Source organism: Protopterus annectens, chromosome 13.part0, assembly GCF_019279795.1.
Source record: "Protopterus annectens isolate FY-2018-M chromosome 13.part0, PAN1.0, whole genome shotgun sequence".
Classification (NCBI taxonomy): domain Eukaryota; kingdom Metazoa; phylum Chordata; order Ceratodontiformes; family Protopteridae; genus Protopterus; species Protopterus annectens.
Window position 1 is genome coordinate 1,334,154,011 of NC_056747.1, and position 21,990 is coordinate 1,334,176,000.

A 21,990-nucleotide genomic window follows, 5' to 3' on the forward strand; every position below is an offset into this window, starting at 1 on the left:
GGTGCGATCTCGTAGTTGGTATATTTAAGTAGCGGGGGGTGTGGTGGGTGCAGCCCCCCCACGTGAGGGGTGCAGGGGGACTTGCCCCACTGCTTACAACAGTTTATTTTGTTTTTACTTCTGTTTTTTTGTTTTTTTATCACTAGTCGAAGTTTTGTAACTTCGAATGGAATGGTTCAAACATTCCGTGTTCAAAGTTATAAAACTTTGACTATGTGATATAGACCCGCAAACATCTAGCAATATTTCCAGTATGATGTTGTATAAACCAGCATTGACAGTGAATTTTCCTGTCTTCCACTATGCACCTCAATATCATGTAGGCCTCTCAGTTATAAAAATATGAAGGTTTACTACTGAAATTTCGAAACTACATGGGTCGACTTGTCAGAATGTCAACCTGAAATGCTGAATTCAGAATTTTGAAACAGCAACCAAGGAGAAAATGAATACATCAACATCCATAGTTCAATGTATTCGACATCACAGGAGATGACGTCAGTCACCCATGGTATGCACATTATCAATGGTATGTTAATTGTACTATTTTGCAGGGGGGAGCTACATGAGGAAATGGGCTAATTCCCTGTTCTTGACTAAACTGCGATCTCCCTGCACAATGCCAAACTCAAATACTTAAACTTCACTACCCATTCGCTGTAGTGTAGTCAATGGATTTTGGTTCGGCATTCTGCCCACTTGAAAACTGCCTTTCGACCACATGCCGATCAACTGAAGCGGTTTCAGAATTCTAATAGTAAACCAAATATGAACACACATTTGAAAATATGAATAATAAGTGGCAAGCAAAGATTAATTTCTCCACTGCAGAGCATTATATACTAACAATCTTCGTGTCATTTTGTTAATACTTCCTTCCCTTTCTAATTCTGCCTACTATTAGCTGGTAAGTCACTTAGTTAAGGAAGCCAAACCCAAAAAAGTTCTAGATGCTATAAGGCAGTATGGGTGTGAACTGGAAGTATACAAAAAAGGTGTTTTAGGCTTGAGTGAGAGCAAATTTTTATTCACAAGAATAAACTTCAGACAAAACATTCCTTATACTTTCACAATAAGTAAGAACAAAACTTGACATATGAGCCTGATAATTCAAAATTCTGAAAATCAGATTTGCAGATCTGGAGAGGCAACCTCTACAAAGAGGCCATTCACAAGCAGAGTTCCTCAGGGATTGGTCCTGGGACCACTCCTTTATTTGCATTTACTTCTCTGAAGTCAAGACCAATGTCAATGGCCTCTGTCTGACTAAATTTGCAGATGATTGCAAATTAGGAGCTGTCATTGAATCCCACACTGACACAAATGTTCTCCAGGAGAGCTGACACAGACAAACAACCCATGTCAAAGCCATAGACTAAAACTAAATGCCAAGGCATGCATAACAGTATCCTTCAGGAGGTCATCCTCCCCTGGTAAGTATCATATTAACAACACACCCCTAAGAGTTAACTCAGTAGTCAGGGACTTGGAGATACACATAGACAGTAATTTTGCCTTTGACCATCACATGTCTACAGTAGTGAGGAAATCATTCTATGTTGTGCAACTTTTAAGCAAAGGTATGGCATTTAGGTCCAAGAAGGTCATTGTTCCACCATATACGACATTCATCTCCCCTATCATTGAGTATAATGCCCCCTTTGGTATGTACCTAACCAGGCATATCCAACAACTGGAACATCCACAGAGGTTCCTAACTAAAAGAATACAGGACATAAGTAACATGTCCTATGCAGACCATCTGAAGGCTCTATCCCTGTATTCTGTCACCTACAGGCTGTTGAGGAGAGATCTATGTCTGGCTTATAAGGCATTGTCAGACCCCACTCTCATGGACTTCTTGCATATCCGCAAAACAAACTGCACTAGAATTACCTGTTCTGAAAGCTTAAACCTTGCCTTTGATGTAAATAGGACCTGCTGGAGAGACAGGTATGTATCTCAGAGACTACCCTGTCTCTGGAACAGGCTCCCCATCCATGTGAAGGAGAGTTCCTCCCTAACCCAATGTAACTTGGACAATTAGATGGGGAACAGGAAATTCATCCCTAGTTTGGCACCTATGTCTCTAATAGACACAGACAGCCTGTAAATGGTTCATCTCCCAGGCCCCTGCTTCTAAATGTTTCATCTCCCAAGCCCCTGTTTGCACTTATCAAGGGTACCATAACTTGTCAGAGATTTGGTATGCATGGCTAGGCTTAAAAAGGCCCGTGTGGTGGTTAGCATAGTAAACATCTATGAACCTATATACTTTTTCCCACACTTTTCAAAAATGTTCCCATTCTTATCAAAAAGAGTAGGATTGGAATTAACTAAATGTTTAGCAGCAATAGAATTAACTAACATTTACAAGTTGGGTCAGGTTCATGGGCAAGTACTAAGCCCTTGTGGACCATTTTAAGCCTAGACAATTTCACTTTTCTATGGTGAGAATCAAACCCTGTATCTTGTAACTGTAAGGTAAACACCTTAACCATTATACCAACCCCCAATTCAATTTTTTTCTAGGCTCATAGATTCATACTAGGCTAACTGATGAAGGGCTATTTTAAGCCAAGACAGTAACCCAGTATCAGAATCAGACCTTGTACCATGTGTTTATGAGATGAAAATCTTAACCATTATGACAAACCCACCCCAAAGGTGTTATTGTTTAGGTGCATAGGTTCATAGTCAAGTATTATACTAGCTGCCCTTCTGGGCCATTTTAAATGTAGTAATTTCACCTTGGTGAGGATCAAACCTTTCAGAATGTTTAAAAACTTAAAAGATTAGGGAACTTTATACTTCCTATCTACCTTTTCAGGGGCAGCTGGTTGGCTGTCAGGAAAATGGCAGGCTGCAATACACACACATCCTCCAAAGATGACAGAACTGGAAGAACATGTTAAGGTTCTAGAAATTCCTTCTGTAACAGCTTATGAATTTTCTGAGGGACTGAGATGCCTCATTGTTCTCCCACTGAAAATACTGTGACATTCTGGAAAGTCTCTGAGAAAATTAAACCCCACATGGAGAATCAGAAACTGAGCTCTCCTCGGAGTCTAAATCAGAAATCTGAGGAGAAAACATTGTATCTGTCCTTTCAACTTCCTGTCCAGATTCAGAATCTTGAATCTCCTCAGGAAAAGAGGTAGCATTTTTCTTTTACCAGAAACTGTTTTAAAAGAAGAATAAATATCCTGAATTAAATCCTTAGCAAGATCCAGTAAATTCCTCCTCTTCAAGGAAATTTGAGGAATAGTAGATGCATATTTAGTGTTCTGTTTCTTTTTGACAAAATTGTGCCAACAGTGTTAATGACAGCAGCAGATTCACCAGGGATGGCCACAACATTCTGACAAAACAGGGAGGCCTTCCCTGTTTCCTCTCTCAGGACCAACAAAAGTAGTTCTCCCTTGCCCATTGAGGGAACGCTAATAGACATAGAGGACCTGGCTAACCCCTGGTCCATAGTGGGGCTACACCAGAGGGATATGGGGTAAAAGATGAGAGGTCTGAGGTACAACTAATGGCCACAGCAGAGTCACCCAGCTGTGGCTGAGGCACATTGCTAGCCTGATGTAGTGGCAAAGGCTGTTTGCTTATTTTTTTTTCTTTTTGTGGCTGGAAGAAGGACCAACTGTGGGACAGACAGTTTATTCCATGGTCAAGCCAAAAATTATGCCTCTTTCCTGTGCAAAATAAGTAGCAAAAAAAGTAAAAATAGTTTCACAGAAAAATACAGTAAAAAGCACTTTAAAATACCTTGTCAGCCCCAAATGGTAAAATAAACACAATTTTCCACAGGAAAAATATTTTAAACACTTTAAACAACTTTTAAACTGACAAGAAAAAAAAGTGCTCCCATTTAAAAGTACAAACCACAACCAGAGAGAAAATCTTATGGAAAACACAAATAACCGGGAAAACTCAAGGTGTCCCCAAAGTCAATGCAGGCTGGGAAAATAGATCAAATGACAGGTAGAATTAAATTTCAATTTAGTGTGCTAAAATGTTAAGCACTTTCATCTCTATAAAACAGGACTTCATCAGAATGTACCATACTCAATTAAAGTGCATTTATAATATAAACATTAAAATATCAAAAAAAAAAAAAAAAAAAACAAAGGAAAGCAACCACTAAAACCATGCCGCACTTTATTAAAACAATTAAGTGCTTTTGTCCCCCGTACATTGGACTTCATCAGAATAATAACAATAAAATTACACCACCTTAAATACAATATTCTGCCTACATGACGCCAGTAAATTAATTAATGCTCCTGAACACAATTAACCCTAAAAACCAAAGCTTCATTAAATAACACCCTCTCAAATAGCTAAATATTTCATTCTTTACATCTAAAATTTGCAATATAGGTTTAAAAGTCTTGTTCACATTATCCAAAAACTAAATGAATGACAAACATTGACTTTAACTTTAAATAACTTACAATGGATATTGATTCATTCAAACCAGGAACGTTGGCTGCATTACATCTTAACTGCCATCTTAATTCTTTGAATTTAAGATACAAAGGAGATGCCCCCCCCGGTCAAAAAATGATATGATCTATAACAATAAACTTAAAAGGATGTGCTGGAAAACTTTGTATATGCTTATATAGAGCATTATGTTCATCATTCCTACCGATGTCATACTGATGTTGGTAAATTCTGTTTTTAAATGATCTTAAGGTTTTTCTTATATAATAACCTTGGCACCATTGGCATTTCGACACACAAATAGCCTCCTTGCTGTCACAATATTATTTACAATGCAATTAAATAGCCCCAAAACCTTTTTTATAAACCTCAGGTACTTCAATAATATGTCTACACTAAGAACAGTGGCCACATTTGATCACTGCACACACTGTGGTCACACTTAATGGTCTTTCCATCATGGCTTTGAAACAAACATCCTTCTGGTACATGATAATCAGTTTCTCACCAACCTTTTCAATGTAATCTTTCTCTATCCCAAATAAAGACAATTTTTTAAAATAATATGTATGCCATTAAAATGCAAACTATATGGCAATACCAAGGCTTTCCTATAGTTGGCTTCTTTGTCAAAACTACCTACAATATTTTCAACCTGGTCGTTGTGTGTACCTAATATAGGTAAATATATTCCTTCAGATCTTTTTCTCTCAACTTCCGAAAAAAATCCCAGAGAGAAATTCTTCATGGTACCCTCTCTTTTCAAGCATCTCTCAAAGTTTGCTACACTCATCCTTAAAGCAGGCATTCTCACTCACCATTCAGGCCAATCTTACACAGTGGCCTTTAACCAGAGCTTTCTTTTGATGGGTGCCAGCTATTGAAATGTAAGAGAGAATTGGAATAGTGGAATAAGTAGGTTTTTGGAAAAGTGTTGACTCAAACTTTTGGGTCATTCTATTTTTCTTAATGAAGATGTCCAAAAAAATTAACTTTTTCCAAATTAACTTCCATGGTGAACTTCAAAAATTGTGTAGAACTATTAATAAATTGAAAAAAACTGACCTAACCTGTCCCTCGTATCCTTCCAAAAATAATGATGTCATCAAGAAAACATCTATACAAGGACCAGAAGTTTACATATTCAGATAAAACCATACTAGTCTCCCAATATGCCATCACCAACTTGGCAAAAACTGGGATGCATGGCGCACCCATGGCAACCCCATTTTTTGTCTAAATACCCAATTCTCAAAAATAATGAAATTGTTTTCCAGGACTGCCTCCATTAGACTTCTAAGAGTTAAACATTTAGTATGTCCAAAATTAGAATGAGTGTATAGGAACTCAAAAAAAAACCACTCAACCCCGATGTCATGGGGAATTACAGAAAATACATTTCTTACATCAACTGTAACAAAAATAAGATCATCGGAGTATAGGTCATTACTAACCTTGGACAAAAAATCCCAAAAATTTTTTATTAAATACAAATAGTTGTTAAAAACCCCTTTAAAATAAAACACTATAATGTGGGCAAACAAGCTTATGTTTATAAAGGGCATTATTAATGTTAGAAGTTTTTAAATTGTAATAATGTTCATAAATGGATTTCTTTAAAGCCCTTTCAGTTTTCCCCTACATAAAAATAATGACAAAAATCACAACAGGCAAGATAAATCACTGTAGTGAAATTACAATCACAATTTTGTTGTGATTTAAACTTAAAATCAACACTTTTTAATTTTAAACTATAGCCTACATGAATATATTTACATTGTGATCAGGATCTGCATTTTGTCATGCCTCTTAAAGTTTGTTCAGAAATGGCAGAGACATTAGATGTCACAGCTAATTCCAGTCTCTCTTTTAAATTAAAATGCCTCTTGTACACAAACTGTGGCCCAGCACCTAATATACTGCAGATGAAGTCATTGTACTCGGCTAATGGCATTACTACATGGGCCATATCTGATTAACATTGTGTGTTCAAAATTAATAGGCTCTGCATGTGGGATCACTTCTATTTGGGGACCTTTCCCTAACAAATCATAGAATTTGTCAACCCATTTCTGACAGATTTCATCGTTAATGTCACCTAGGATTTTCAATGAATAGCTTATTTCAACAAACATATACTAATTAATATTTCTATTTTTAACAAAAACTGGTCACTGCTTGACACTAGCCTTGAAATACAGACCATTTGGCCTTTATGAGGCTTTTGTTCTGTGTTACTGCATGCATGGTATAGTGTAGAAAGGCATTAGAATATGTAGATTTTCTATTTAACAATGAACTGAAACTTTTTTTATGCATATCCTTGACTAGAGTAATATCTAAATAATTAATTGTATCAACAGAGTGGGAATAAGTAAATTAAAAAAAAATTGTAGATGTTTTTAAAAAAGCAATAAAATTATCAAGCTTGGACACAATACCTTTCCACACAATAAATATGTCATCCAGAAAATGAAAATAGGTGACTATAAAATGCATAAAATCAGATCTAAAAACCCTATTCTATTCCCAGTACCAAAGAATGATATTGGCATAAAGGGGGGCACAGGCCACCCCAGTCGTTACACCACATATTTGTTTGAAATATTCACTTTCATAATAAAGGAAATTATTGAAAAGGACAATTTCATTGAAATCAACCAAAATGTTTACATGTCTGTTCAAAATTTCTTCACATACTCTACATGCCTCCCTGAACCACTCCAAAGTACCACTATCCCTCAATAGTGTATTAAAACTGTGAGCTGTAATTATGTGTTCACATATATATTTTTTTGCATGTAGCAATGTATAATTATTTGTTCAGATTTGGTATTTTATAACATTTACTTCTTATAAAAGGCTTTCTAAGATGTGTAATTAATTAATTCAAGGTTTGGGAATAGGGATTTGTTGGTTTAAGTCATGTGATGTTTTAATGTTTATATATAAATGCACTTTGAGTATGGTACATTCTGATGAAGTCCTGTTTTATAGGGATGAAAGTGCTTAATGTTTTAGCACAATAAATTGCGATTTTATTCTACCTTTTGTTTGGTCTATTTTCCAGTCTGCATTGACTTTGGGGATACCTTGAATTGTCTCGGTTATGTATGCCTATTTAAAAGTACAATTCAGTCTCATAACAGTTCATTAAAACACAAACTCCTAGCTTTAAAATAACTTTCCTAAATAGGAAAGTTTTATCAACAGACAATTTTTTGAAATAGGAAGTTTTTTTTTTCCCTGAAGGGAACTTATCTCTGGTTATTATCCTCTGCACCAATTTGTCATTTGTGATGGAAAATCAGGATTTAAGGTCCAGGGTAAGCTCCCTCAAGTGCCCACAAAGCAGATGGGCAATCCTTCAGGAGTGCTGATAAGGTCTCTCAATTAAATGAACTCTGAAGCCTTTATTTTGCAGGCCTGCTCTGCCTCTGTGGTGACATCCATCATTAGAACTCCCCCTTTGCCTCAGGGGGTCTATCTCAAGAAGCGTCAGGCAAGAACCCTTGAGATTTTCAGAACCATAGTTTATTTCCTCCTTTCTGGTTCCCAGAAAAAGACCTCTGGGGGGGTATACAACCATATTGCAATAGCAGAAAGGGTCTTCTCATCTTGTTAAATTCTGGTCACTGTTTCACTTTAGGCCCAAGAGTGTTGAGCCATTACACTGGGATTTATGAAGGATGTCTTGAAGTGTTCAGCAAAGTCCCCAAAGCACCTTCAGGCATGACTCTTTACAGTAATGCCAATACCTGCAGCTCTCAAAGCACCTTCAGTTGTATTAGAAATTAGACACAATGAGACATTGGAAAGGGACTGCAGGACAGATAATGAGTCCAAGGTTTTCTTGCCATCTTCAAAAGACCCACAGAGGGACTTGGAGATTTCTTTACTCAAGGCCCTCTGAAATCTTGTGACCTGTGCCAAGTAATTCAGTGCCCTCAGAGTGAAGGTAGCTGAAGTGCAAGTCTGCTTCCCACATCTATCCAGAACCCTAGATTTCCTGTTAGGGGTGGACAGAAGAGCTCTCTTTTGCAAGCTCTTTTTTGGTGGCTACTGCCACTACTTTGGAATCTACAGCTGGCCTCTTACTCCAGTGTTGGTGATCTTTTGTAGAGACTAAGTACTTGCCTGGTTTGCAGGGAATTGGTTTAGTCATATCTGGCTCCTTCCATGCCCACTTAGAGTTGAAATCTACCATCATAAACAGGGGAACCACCAAAGATGTAGCTAAGCCAGACCCGATAGCCTAGAGAAACACTGACTCCTTTTTTGAGGGGTGTCAGTAGAAGACCCATCTTTCTGTCTCAAAAGTTCTAAACTCTTCCTGAATAAGGCATCCTCAAGGGAAGATCTAGGAGACCCCTCCTTATAATCGAGATCCATGTCCTCTGTGACAGACTCTGAGGAAGTCCATGTGCTTTCTGTTAAAGTTATACTACACTTCTTCACGGTAGTCTGTACCTTTACTCAATGAAGACACTGAGACAGTTCTGCTGTTACAACATTAATTTACTGCACACAATGTTTACATCTAGCTTAACAATGAAAGGTATAGACATCAAAAATGTACTTCAGCTTACAGTTTTAGGTCTGCAAGAATAGAATAATCAAAATCTCTGATACAAAAGAAAAAGTCCCAATCTTTATAGTGTATTTTCTGCCTGTATCAGCAGTTTTGAGAACTTGCCAGAATAATAAGTCTTTCCTTTCAAGCTGGTCTGCTGACAGTTTGTTTTCCATATTTTAAACATTCTGTTCCTGAAGAATAACTCCTTTCGTCCTTGGCCTATCTTTGTGTAGCATGTTGATGAATCACAGCTGCATACAAGAGTTCATCTTGACCTGTTTGTAGATAATAATTTTACACAAAGCTGCATAGTTTATAAGAGATAAAATATTTTACTTCTGATTCTTATTAACAATGAATGTCAAGCTATATGTTTTGCCAAGTTAGGTAACTGAGTTCAAGCTGAGTGCACTCTACACACTGAAATGCAGAACATTTATTTCACATTTTCAGAAAAATCCACAGAAATCCATTTTAACCTGTTCTTTACTCTCAAAATTCCCACTTTTTATTTAAAAAGTGAAAAATGACTGTTCATTTTCAATTTTTTCTTCAATGGTACACATTGAAACTTTCTCCAGTTTATTCAGGTTAACCATCATGATTTGCTGAACTCTATAAGTTTTTCGCGAATGACAACTTAGGTAGCAATTCCAGATAGTTAGTATGAGTATAATGCCTAACACTACTAATACAGGATGTATCAACCAATTTAACAGTTTTTTCCTGATTTTGACCAACCAGTAAAGATATCCCACCAGTTGTGAGCAGTGTCTTTTTTGGTCTTTTCAGCCAAACTAAGTAGTTTATCTTTTGCAATGATGCTTAATGCCTCATAATACAGAATACTTTTATTTATTTTTTTCCAAATACTCTCTGAGAATTGTAGTATTGCTCATTATGTTTTTTAAATTATCCGAAGATACAGATATATTGGAAAGCTGTATTAAGTCATAATTCCAGTTCTTGGAAATATTCACTTCTATGGGTTCAGTAAACACATAACTCTTATTATTCCATTTAAGGAAATCAACATGTGATAAACATCCTACAAAAAGTAATTTTAAATTATGACCTACGTCTTGATCTGTAACCAGACACATTTACTGAGGAGCCACTTCTATAAACATTTGAAAAGAAGAAGGCATACTAGTCCATTTACACAAATTAACAGAATGCTGCAGTAAGCATGGTTCATAGACAGGCGAATGCTGTCCACAAATTAATCCATTTTGAGTCTGTGTACAATACTCGATTTTATGTGTTTTTCCTCTCATATCTATATAATTACCTTCAAATTGTGGAAACCAATACTCATACCCTTCTGGTACATGAAATATCATAAGTAACACAGTAAATTGACACATAATAGTTGTATCAGTAACATTATAATGCATAAACTTTCCTGTACAATATTGTGGAGTACAGTATGTTACTTCAGTAAATAACCTAATCCAATCGGTATCAGGTATCCATTTGTTAAACAATTGTCACCAAAATTTTTCATTTTGTAACAAAAGTTCCGTTTGTACTCTATTTTTCTGAATTTCCACATACAAAGACTGGGGTCTATATTAGATCAGCAAACGCTTAAACAAGTGAAAGCTGATTGATCGACCTTATTTAGTGAAAGTTAAATATATCGAAGCAACAGAAACTCAAATTTTTTCCTAGGGAAAGAATTTGGTTGTCCATTTCTGTTGCTTCGGTATTTTCAGTGCTGTGGTGGAAAGTTACGAGTCGGATTCAGGTAAGTGTGCGATTGTGTGGATGTGAGTGTTAAGGTGGGTTAGGTGAGTTAGGATTAGGGCTCGGGTTAGGTATGTGTGTGATTGTGTGGACATGAGGGTTAGGGCGGATTTAGGTGAGTTAGGGTTAGGGAGCGGGTGAGGTGAGTGTGCGATAGTGACGGACCTTAGGGTTAGGGTTTGGGTTAAGGTAAGTGGATAGTTAGTTGTGTGTGCACAGTTTAGTGTAGGGTTAGGTGTCAGATTTTAGGTGTATGTGTGTGGATTTCTGTTTGTTTGGTGTTCTTGCGTTTTGGATCAGCGATTTTTTTCCCTAGGAAAAAATTGCTGATCTGACAGTTTGAGATTGTAAGCTTTCGCTTACATAAGGTCGATCAATCAGCGTTCGCTTTTTTAAGCATTCGCTGATTTAATATAGACCCCAAAGATTGCATAGTGCATTTTGTCCAGTTTACAAAAATTGTCATGTTACCATCAAATTTCAACTGCTGTAGCTGCATAGCATCATAACTGTCTAAACATTGCTGCTGATAATTTATACTGTGGAGGTGTGTCTTCCATATTTCTGGATTCCAAGATGCTTGTAAATGCACAATCTGAGAGATATCTTCCCCCACTACTTTTAATCGATTAGTCAGAATTTCAACATCAGCTGCATTAATAGCTCACATGCCTGTACCTAGGCCTCTAGCAGAGTATCATATTGTACAGTATGATCACTATACTTCTTCACATAGGTGAAGATTAGCTGTTGTATTGATGGTGGATATTTCTTTGAATTTTTTATTTTCCTAAATAAAATATAGGAAATTGACAACATTTAATAGAAACTTTGGAATTCAATTCAAGAGTTACTTTAGGACTATTTGGTCGAACGTAATAATGACCCTCAACCATGGACTAAAAGGTAACATTGCTGGAAAACCTTACGTACTCGAAGATACAACTAGCATTATATGGACAAGTGAAGTTTTCCTGCTGTCTTTGCCCACAAGAATGATTTACCTGTGATGAACATCCATCCCATCTTAGGTCTGCAGTATTATTGTTATTGCTTATTTTCCAAACTTGCATTTCTCTTGTTTGACACCCTACCCCAAGGGCTCCAATGAGTACAGTCAGTACAATAACAAACAGAATTTTCATTACATACAATAATATAACCTTTCCACGTAAGTGGTATTAATCTGAAAAGTTGTTTTGATAGATGGTTTTTCAACTGTTTCAGACTTGGCATTTGCCGTAAGTCTACAAAAAAAAAAACCCCACAAAACATGAAGTCATTTAATGACTTTCAACTGATCTTTATGAACAAGAATTATTTTGCTCTTTTTCTTTCCTTTAACGTTGTACACTAGAGGTCCTAACTGAGTAATTATTTCAAAAGGTCCTTGCCAATTACTATCCCATGGACAGTCCGTCTGGAACATCTTGATCAATACTTGTGTCCCAGAGGGAAGGTTTTCTTCTGGCATAACAGGATCGTTTGACTGTAATTTCAATGCTTGCATTTCTGATAAGCTTTGACACAATTCAGAAATAGCTTTTAACCATTATTGATGCTGTGCAATTTCTAACAATGGTCTGTTTGTACTAACAGTAGGATCTAATGGCAATTGTACAGGCATTTTTCTACCTGTCATGACTTCAAAAGGTGATGTCCCTGTTTTATTGTGTGGAGTTGCTCTGACACCTAGCAAGATTCTAGGCAAATGTTTTACCCAATTTATGCCTTTTTCCAAGCAGGTTTTTTTAAGGCGTTCCTTAAGAGTCCTGTTCATTCACCTATCCCATTAGACTGGGGATGGTAAGGAACATGAAATCATTGCTGGATACCAAGCAAATCACACAAAGCTTTCATCAGTTTACTGACAAATTGTGGCACGTTATCAGATTCGATAACTCGTGGCCATCCCTAATGACAAAAAATGTTTTAATATAAGGCTTTTGCTGTAGCCTTAGCTGTCAGTGCTTTTGTGGGAATTGCTTCTACCTATTTTGAAAAAAACATTAACTACCAAAAGAAGATACCTGTACCCACCATTAGCTGGGGGTAATGGACCTGCAAAGTCAATTTGGATGGCATACCAAGGTCCATCTGCTGGAGTTATCCTTAGTAACTGTGTTTTTTTTCAATTAAACATTTATCTGCAAACATATTAAGCATTCAGAATGCACTAAATCACAGATTTTCTTTAACTGCAGATGACAGTACTTGTTCTTTACAATGGGCCATAGCTTTTGTGTACCCAAATGTTCCAATACCTGATGATTAAATTTTACTGACTGTCGTGCCTGTTGGTACGGTATATAAGGAAGACTAGAACCATCTTCAAAACATTTTGCATAATATTGCCCTGGACTTTCTCCAAAAGTACATTTTTCTAACTCTTCATGCAGTCCAAACTTAGTTTGGATCTGCAGCAAATCATGTTGCAAATTCTGAACTGAACATGTCTGTATGGCATGTACTGCAGTGGTTTTACCTGGTACACTAGAAAGGTGCTCTGTAGGATACAATTGCATTCCTTCCTTTGCTGCCCTTTTTGCCATCTGATCAGCATAGTTATTTAACTGAAAATTTTCATTTGTAGCTTTCTGATGAGCTTTTACCTTTAAGATACTGTAGCAACCCACAAGGGACTGACTACGAACCAAATTCCAAATAGTCTGTAACACAGCAGCATGCTTGAGTGGTTTGCCCATGCTATCAACAAACCCTCTCCTTGCCCATGTAGACATATGCAGCCACAGAGAATTCCCAAGATTGTGGAGATGCAAGAGTTATGCATCAAAAATAACCCTTTCACTGGTTCCCCTTGACGGGAGAATTGTACTTGTACAGGTTTACTACCTATGGCTAGACATCCAGAGCCATTAAAATCTGAAATACATGTACATTTAGACAAGTCAGGAGGCAAATGTCTACCTGTCACTGAGATGGCCGCTCCTGTATCTAGAAGAACATCTTCCCACAGGTTCCCCTCTACTCAAATGTTGATAAGTGGTCGTTCATCTTTCCCTTTCTTGATGTTAGTCAAGAAAGAGACTTGGGTAGGGGGTCACACCCTTATAGTAGATCTACTTCCCACCCTGAATCATCAGTGGTATTGGACTGCAAAAGACATAATTGCAGTGTTTCCTAGACCTCTTCACAGTCAACATAAGAAGATTGATTAAGTTCATGATGCAAGGCTATTTGTGGCTGATAATTAGGATTTACTGGACCATCAGGAACAAAGTCAGGAGGGACAGTTGTATCCTGTGTGCTAACAATATTACTTTGTACATTGGCACTAGGTGTCACACCATCCCTTTGCTGTACTGGGAATACTGACTGTTGAGTGTTTGTGGTATATAGGGTTTGCTGCTGTAGTCCGCTATTAGCCTCTGTCACATATTGCTGTGAAGTGTACTGCTGTGTTTGTACTTCTGGCCGCATTACCTGTTGCTGTCATGGTACACGTGGCTTATCAAAATTGTTCACTGTAAGAAACTTACCCTTTGCCTCTTGTTCTAGGCACAATCTGCGATAATATTTACAATCATTTTTAGTATTACCTACCTGTTTACAGGAATAACAAATAGGGTGTCTCTTCTGAGGACCCTCTATAGATTGAGTAACTTGAGAAGTTAACTGAGTGGCTGGGGGAGCTGATGCTGCCTGTTGTTGCCCCTGTATAATTTGTCCTTGATGTGGCTGTCCTAATACCTGCTGTGGGAATTACTGCCCTGATTAATCCATCTCCCACGCCCCCTTCCCCTTACTTCACTAACAACGGGTGTAGAACGGGGAGTGTAAATCTTTTGCTTATGAATAGCATTATCTTTACACATAATATGTGCTCGCAGCAATTTATCTACTAACTTTGTGAGTGTGTTTGAAGATTCCTCATAAATAAGTTTAATATCTCCTGGGACACCTTCCAAATGGTCCAAAAAGGAGCGCATAACAGCTTTTTGAAAACTGACATCTTTCATATCTTTTTCATCACTGCCATTGACTAGCATTTATGCCATCTGATAATGTTCTGCTTCTTCTTCTAAAGAGTCACAAACTATCATTAGAAACTGATCTAAAAGTGTTGGTGTGATAGATTGCCCCCTAGTATATGCTAACAATACTGCTGTCATTCTTGGGTGCTTAGTTCGTATTGGATACTGCTTTTGCTGAATATAAGCCACAAAACATTGTGGAATAGAATCCCAGAAACAACATTCAAATGTATCATTCCATACAGTGCCTACAGTTTTAAAAAAACAAAGCTTCAAATGTAATCATGTTATTAAAAATACCCTTCTGCTCATCCCACTTAGGGAGAGTTTCTAATATCCTAGACTGATGATAAACCTCAGCAGAAAAGCCTGCTGAGGCTATGATAGGACTTGTAACAGTAGTTTCTAATGCTTTAGATTGATATTCCTCTAACAGGGCTTGTAATTTTAAAAGGTCTTGATTAGCTAAGTCTGTTGCTCTAGCAGCTTCAGATTCCTGTGTCTCCAACTGAGCTTGTAATGTGTTCTTTTCCTGTCTAGCAATAGTTACGTCATGTGGGTGTCAGCCAGCTGCTTGTCATATTTTTCTTGAAAACGCACAATTTTACTCATTAACCCTTCTACATACCAATAGTGTTACTGACCTGTTCAATAACAGTTTGTGTAAAGGTCTTAATTTCAGTCTGTGAGGCTTTCAAAAACTGAGAAAATTATTTTGTACATTCAGTGGTGTCAGCATGCAGTTTACCATATGCATTCCCTTTATCACAGTAAGTCTGAAAATTACCTATGAGGTTAAGATCCTACTGGTTGCTAACTTTAGCAATCCAATCTTTAAACTACTGCAAATCAGACTGTAAAGTACAAACTCTGACATCTGCATCACCCTCTAACAAATCTTTTGCAACTGGATATATAGAAACAGGAACCATTGTCTGTGCTTCAGGCATTACTTTATCCTGGTTCTGTTTCAGGTTTTGTACAATATGTTTATGACAAGGCATGCAAAAAGCAACATTTAAATAATTGCAAATAGCACATTTTTGTACATTCCGTGGCACTTTTGCCTTACGTACATACCAATCTAAGGTAGAGATCCGCTTACATAATGCTGGATTGTCAGTTTTACCTAGTAAAGACTTACAGGTACTAACATGCTAATCATACCATGTATTTAAATAATTCCACACATTTATATATGGTTCAGACACATCAAAAGTAAAAGACTGAGTGCACTTCTTGGCATTTTCATGAATTACATTCATTGTTAAAAGTAAAAGAGAAGAAAATATTTACCACAAATGTTCAGGACAAGGTGGCCAGTCTTGACACGAAGATCAGTTGTGGGAAAATTCTCTGCTGTCTTTCACTAGATGCTGGTGATATGAAAATATTGGCAGTAGTATTTTCATACCTCGTGGGTCACCAACTGTCTGAAGAAATATTACAGCACTGCCCTGTACTGCGCTGTAGTGTTTGTCCTCCAGTCAATGGACAAAGTTTAGGAAGAGAAGAATCGATTCTAAGAAGGTCTGTGCTGGAATGTTGCACTGTGAGAGGCACCTCTTCAGGTCACCCCCCCCCCCCGGTTGTTTGGACTGGACTGGTCTCGCCACTGTTAAAGTTATACTACACTTCTTCACGGTAGTCTGTACCTTTACTCAATGAAGACACTGAGACAGTTCTGCTGTTACAACATTCTTTTACTGAACACAAGGTTTACATCTAGCTTAACAATGAAAGGTATATACATCAAAAACGTACTTCAGCTTACAGTTTTAGGTCTGCAAGAATAGAATAATCAAAGTCTCTGATACAAAAGAAAAAGTCACAATCTTTATAGTGTCTTTTCTGCCTGCATCAGCAGTTAATTTGCCAGAAAAATAAGTCTTTCCCTTCAAGCTGGTCTGCTGACAGTTTGTTTTCCATATTTTAAACATTATGTTCCTGAAGAATAACTCCTTTCATCTTTGGCCTATCTTTGCGTATCATGTTGACAAGACACAGCTGCATACAAGAGTTCGTCTTGACCTGCTTGTAGATAATAATTTTACACAAAGCTGCATAATTTATAGGAGATAAAATATTTTACTTCTGATTCTTATTAACAATGAATGTCAAGCTATATGTTTTGCCAAGTTAGGTAACTGAGTTCAAGCTGAATGCACTCTACACACTTTAATGCAGAACATTTATTTCACATTTTCAGAAAAAATGCACAGAAATCCATTTTAACCTGTTCTTTACTCTCACACTTTCTCTTGCACATATGCTTTCGAGGGACCTCCCCAGTCCCCTAAACAAACTGTCTTGTGACTCAAAAGGCCTGGGTGTCCCAACTGCACTGGATGAGAAAGATCAGAACCCAGGGGAGTTCCTTGTGCAGGGGGGGGGGGGGGCAGGTGGAATTGAGACAGAAAGAGAAGTCTGCTTATCCAATTAGGAGAATACACTCTCAACAGCCTAGAATGCAAAAGCTGAAAAGGATCCAGAAATTCATCTGGTGGGAGCCAAAGCCACCGCTCCAGACAAACCCTGGAATTCCACTTGGTTTGGATATGAGGCTGACACTGGAGTTGAGCTGTCCAGCACTGAGGCTCTGAGAGTAAGGGGTGGGTATGAAAAACTCAGAGTCAAACCTGTTCCCTTGAATCTGATGCAGATGTTCCAACTGCAAGATCCTTCTTGCTCTGATGAGATTGGAGCTGTTCAGGTCAGAGTTGGCACTGGAGTAGAATATAGCCAAATCCTAAGATCTAGACAAGCTTTGTAAAATGCTCAGATCTGTAATTCCTGAATCTGACAAGCTAATTGGAGTAAGAGATACTATACGATCCAGGGAAGAAACATAACTCTGGTCCAGAAATGGTCAGAGCCGGGAGGACCCCCAGCTGAATTTGGATCCTGAGAAATTTCCTTATCATCCGGTCCATGCCTGCTCTGGAAAGGTACCTGGTTGACCCAGCCAACCACAGGGAAGAAGTGGCGGATGGAGATCTTAATGACTCTTGACTAGTCCTTTCCCAAGGAAAGGGATATCAGAGGCAAGGAGAGACTGTCTTCAGAGGAAAAACATGTCTCCGAGAGAGGGGAGTTTTTTTTCCAGTCAGGACTGGCTCAGATGAAAGCACCAGAGCTGACGATTTAGAGAACTTCTCTGCTGAACTGGCAAGAGCAGATGAAGACCAATCAGGAGATCACTTTCTCAGCTGTTTGGTCTTTTTATAGGCCTCATGAGTTTATCCCCATTTAGACTTTTCTGAGCACTTTTTAGAAGAAGAGAGAGCTCCAGAATCAACAAAGAGAGTCTTGGATAATTCTCCTGCAGGGGCAGGGAGAACTCCTTTAAGGTTAAGCTTGTTCTTACTCTCCACAATAGCTCAGGTGCCAAAGGCAATGCAGACAGCACCAGCCCCAAGACAGTATACACATTCTGTGTGTGTGTATAAATTTGGTATCTTGTGGCCACAGGCCAGGCACTGTTTAAAACCAGTTTTTTCAACCATAGTATCATGAATCACAACAGCAACTGCAAAAAAACAGCAATGTTAAAGTTATTTACATCGAAATATATACAAATATATACATTAAAGTATATAAAAGTATTTTTTTAACAAAAAATGACATCAAGGCACAAGGAAAACAAGAGAGGAAAATAAGCAACTGTCTAAATAACTATGAAAATGGAGGTAAGGGTATAATTATAGTCCAGAGGTTAAAGTACCAAGAGATGCTCATCTGGAAGAAAGAAACTGGTGTATTAATGAAAAACGTTTTCTCACAATATAACCCATGCTTGAGCAAAGGAGACCCATCTCTCTATCAAAGGAGCGGCAAACGTGATCTGACGTAATGTTGGGCTTTGTAGGGGGTTATGGATAAGGGGAAGATCCTGAGCTTGGGATCCAAAGTCTTGAGTGACTAAAGATGGGTCTGAGATCAGATCTGCTGTGGAGAGGGAGGAAGAGATGACATCAGATTTGTAATTTTCTATCAAATCATTGAAGATTAATTTCACTAAATAATGGCATACATTTGATTTTCAGACTTTATATCTTTTAGAAAATGAATACAAATGCAAAACATATTATTCTAGCCATTTTTTCTTAAGTTTATAAGAGCAATACTGTGTCCCTGATTCGGGGCCTTTGTCCAGATTTCTTGCTCTTAGAGATTGACAGGTATGAGACTAACTCAGTGGTTGCATCTGTTAAGGGCGAAGCATGGTTAGCACACTTGCAGTTTCCTAGTAAAGCTGAAACAATGCAAAAACATTCTGGGAGTGGACACATTGGGAATTCACCTTGGGCGCTATATTTTCAGGGGATTATACATTAGAAGAGCTGTACGCAGAGCTCTCCAGTGCTATAGACTGCAATCAAAAATTAGACTTAGAAATTACAAGAATCCATACTTCAAATACAAATTATTACTCTGCTAATAAGCATGTTGCTACTTTTAAATATGAATAATGAGCTTTTAAAACTGTACATCTACTATAACTAATAAAAATAAGGGACAACCTGGGATCTAAGTTGTCGGCTGCATTATCCCCTTAGATCACTCGCTGTACTCTGAGTCAGCGATCTGACCCAGCAAATAAGAGAAAACTAAAATGCCATTCTTTCCTTAACACAAAGCTGCTAATAAATATAAAACAATTAGCATCTACAAGGCAACACTCAGTTGTGCTGAGTGCACATTCTCCTAAAAAAAGGCAGAATGACTTGGAAGTAATAGCATTCTTCCTACCCACAGTGCAACAGCACAGCAACATTTCTAGCAGCACCGAGTCTAAAATGCAGCCATTACATCATTTGTACTGCCAACAGGAAGACAGTTCACTAAAACCAACATGACTGTCGGTTATCAAAACCACATTTAAGGCAAACTGTAATAATTCTTTCATTCACAAAATTCTCATCTCAAGCATCATTTGCATTCAAATCACATGTAGCTCTAAACAGAGAGCAAAACAACAGTACAGATTTAAAGCAAGCCCCCTATGCATGCCCAGTACATCAGCCTAGAGAAGACAGCGGAAGAAGACCGAAGTGCTGTTATAAAAAGACATTATTTAAGAAAAGTAAGCAATTTCATTCTTAAATAATGTAATTGTATAAAATCAATAATCCACCCCTATTTCTAGGCATATCAGGATTTACCCACAGTTGGCTTTGTTTAATCACTCAGGCTTTGCCCTCATGATCAAATCACACTAAATCTTGATATACTCGCGCATAGTTACGGAATTTTGCTTAAATACACATATTTAAGACAGTCATATTTTTAAAAGCACTATATCTAAGCATTCTGATTTTTTACTCATTAAATTCAAACCAACATGTGTTTTCCTGTTATAGGATATGTTTTATGTGTTTTAATTGTATTTCTATCTGGTGTTCATGCTAATAAAATAATGCTGTAACTTTTCTTCTGCACCTAGGAGGAAAGGACATCTTCATGACAGAAGAACAAAAGAAATATTACAATGCCATGAAGAAGTTGGGCTCCAAGAAGCCACAAAAGCCAATCCCCAGGCCTCAGGTACAGCATTATGCCATTATTCTACAGTGCTGTCCACAAATCGGTCAGCACACAGGGTTCTCTGATTAGTTCTTTAATTACAAAATCTGTTTAGTGATGCAGTGGTAATATCAGAAAGGGTTAATGCTGAAAATAAAATGCAAAAGGCTTTTCAGAGAGCCAAACTTGTAAGTTCAGAACTTTCATGTTATACTGATTTTTAAAAAAGCTGTTAGAAATAAAAGAAAAGGAAATTGATCAGGTATTTCACTATGGTACTGACACAATTTTTTCTGAACCCAAACTTAGTGTTGTCCTGTAAATCTTCACATAGGAAAGAACTAAGTACTGTCTGGCTTTTGAGACTGCTGCTTCAGCGTGCACACCATAAATCCTTTTGCTTTACCCCCACTCCAGTATGAAAGCAGCTCTGCTCAGCACTAGATGTGTATGCTAAGATAGGTTTCACATCCTCAGATTTTCTACATATTGTCTAGACTAAGACAAGTTGCACATCCTCAGATCACATCCTCAGGCTTTCTACATATTGCCTAGGCTAAGATAGGTTGCACATCCTCAGGCTTTCTACATATTGCCTAGGCTAAGATAGGTTGCACATCCTCAGACTTTCTACATATTGCCTAGGCTAAGATAGGTTGCACATCCTCAGGCTTTCTACATATTGCCTAGGCTAAGATAGGTTGCACATCCACAGACTGTCTGCATTTGTTGGCCACTAATGAAATTAAATCAACTCATTTCAAACACCAAAGCACACTACTAGATCAAACGCTGAAATTGGATACCACTTTCACCATATAATAAAAGAGGTTAGCAAAAAGCATACATTTCTCTTTCTACTATCACCTTTGCCGTGTTCACTGCCTGTTAAGTAGCTAATAGCATACTGCTACAGAGACTAGTCAGTATACAGTGACTGCCTCTGAACTTGTAGTAACCAAGTATAAAAAGTTCTCCTGTCAGCATCCCCAAAGGGTAGAGGAGGTAAAACCTGTCCAGCTGGAGATGTATTTGGAGGTGGCACAGTTTGCATCTGGCTTTACATTGACAGCACCCATTTGTGCAGCATTTTAGACTGTATTAGAAACTTTATTTACATCACTAAATGAAATATACCTATTTTAGTCATGTATATTATACAGGACCAGCAGAAGCAACATCGCATTTATTCTAAAAAAAATGGTTTCTGAATCCCACCTTGTGTCATATGCTAGAAATTCCAAACATTAACAAAATCCTGCCTCTAAAGAATTAGCTTCACTGTTGTATGTTTATGCATTGGTTTGCCAAGCTGTTATCTCGATCACCTGAAACTGTACTGTGACACTATGAGCAATCAAAAATGTTTAAAAGGGCATCTGTGGGGATAGCAATAGATAACTGCTTTGGACCTGTTTCATGCTGAGCCTTGATTTCTGCTTCTAACTATTATACATGCATGCCACATGCTGAAATTTTTTTTATTTTTTACAGCATTCAGCCCTTTCTAGCTTTGTGTGATTTATTTTCACTATTACATCCTTCCATTAGTAGTAATTATACTATTAATAATAATTGCATTTAGACTATTTTATCTATCTACATTTTAAAAATGTTTGGCCCTGCGGTTTACTTCAATGCCTTCCCTAATGTTTGGTTCCTAGTTCACAGCAGTGGAAACTGTGTTTCCTA

The 21,990-nt window shown here is 37.6% G+C and overlaps 1 protein-coding gene across 1 annotated transcript in view; it reads left to right on the plus strand.

Moving 5' to 3' along the window:
• LOC122788286 (sodium channel protein type 4 subunit alpha-like) overlaps positions 1 to 21,990 on the plus strand; it is a 1,768,016-nt gene that overhangs the window by 1,731,460 nt on the left and 14,566 nt on the right. The window contains exon 25 of the mRNA XM_044055359.1: positions 20,219 to 20,319. Coding sequence (XP_043911294.1) covers positions 20,219 to 20,319 — 101 coding nt within the window. The remainder of the gene's footprint in view (positions 1 to 20,218; positions 20,320 to 21,990) is intronic.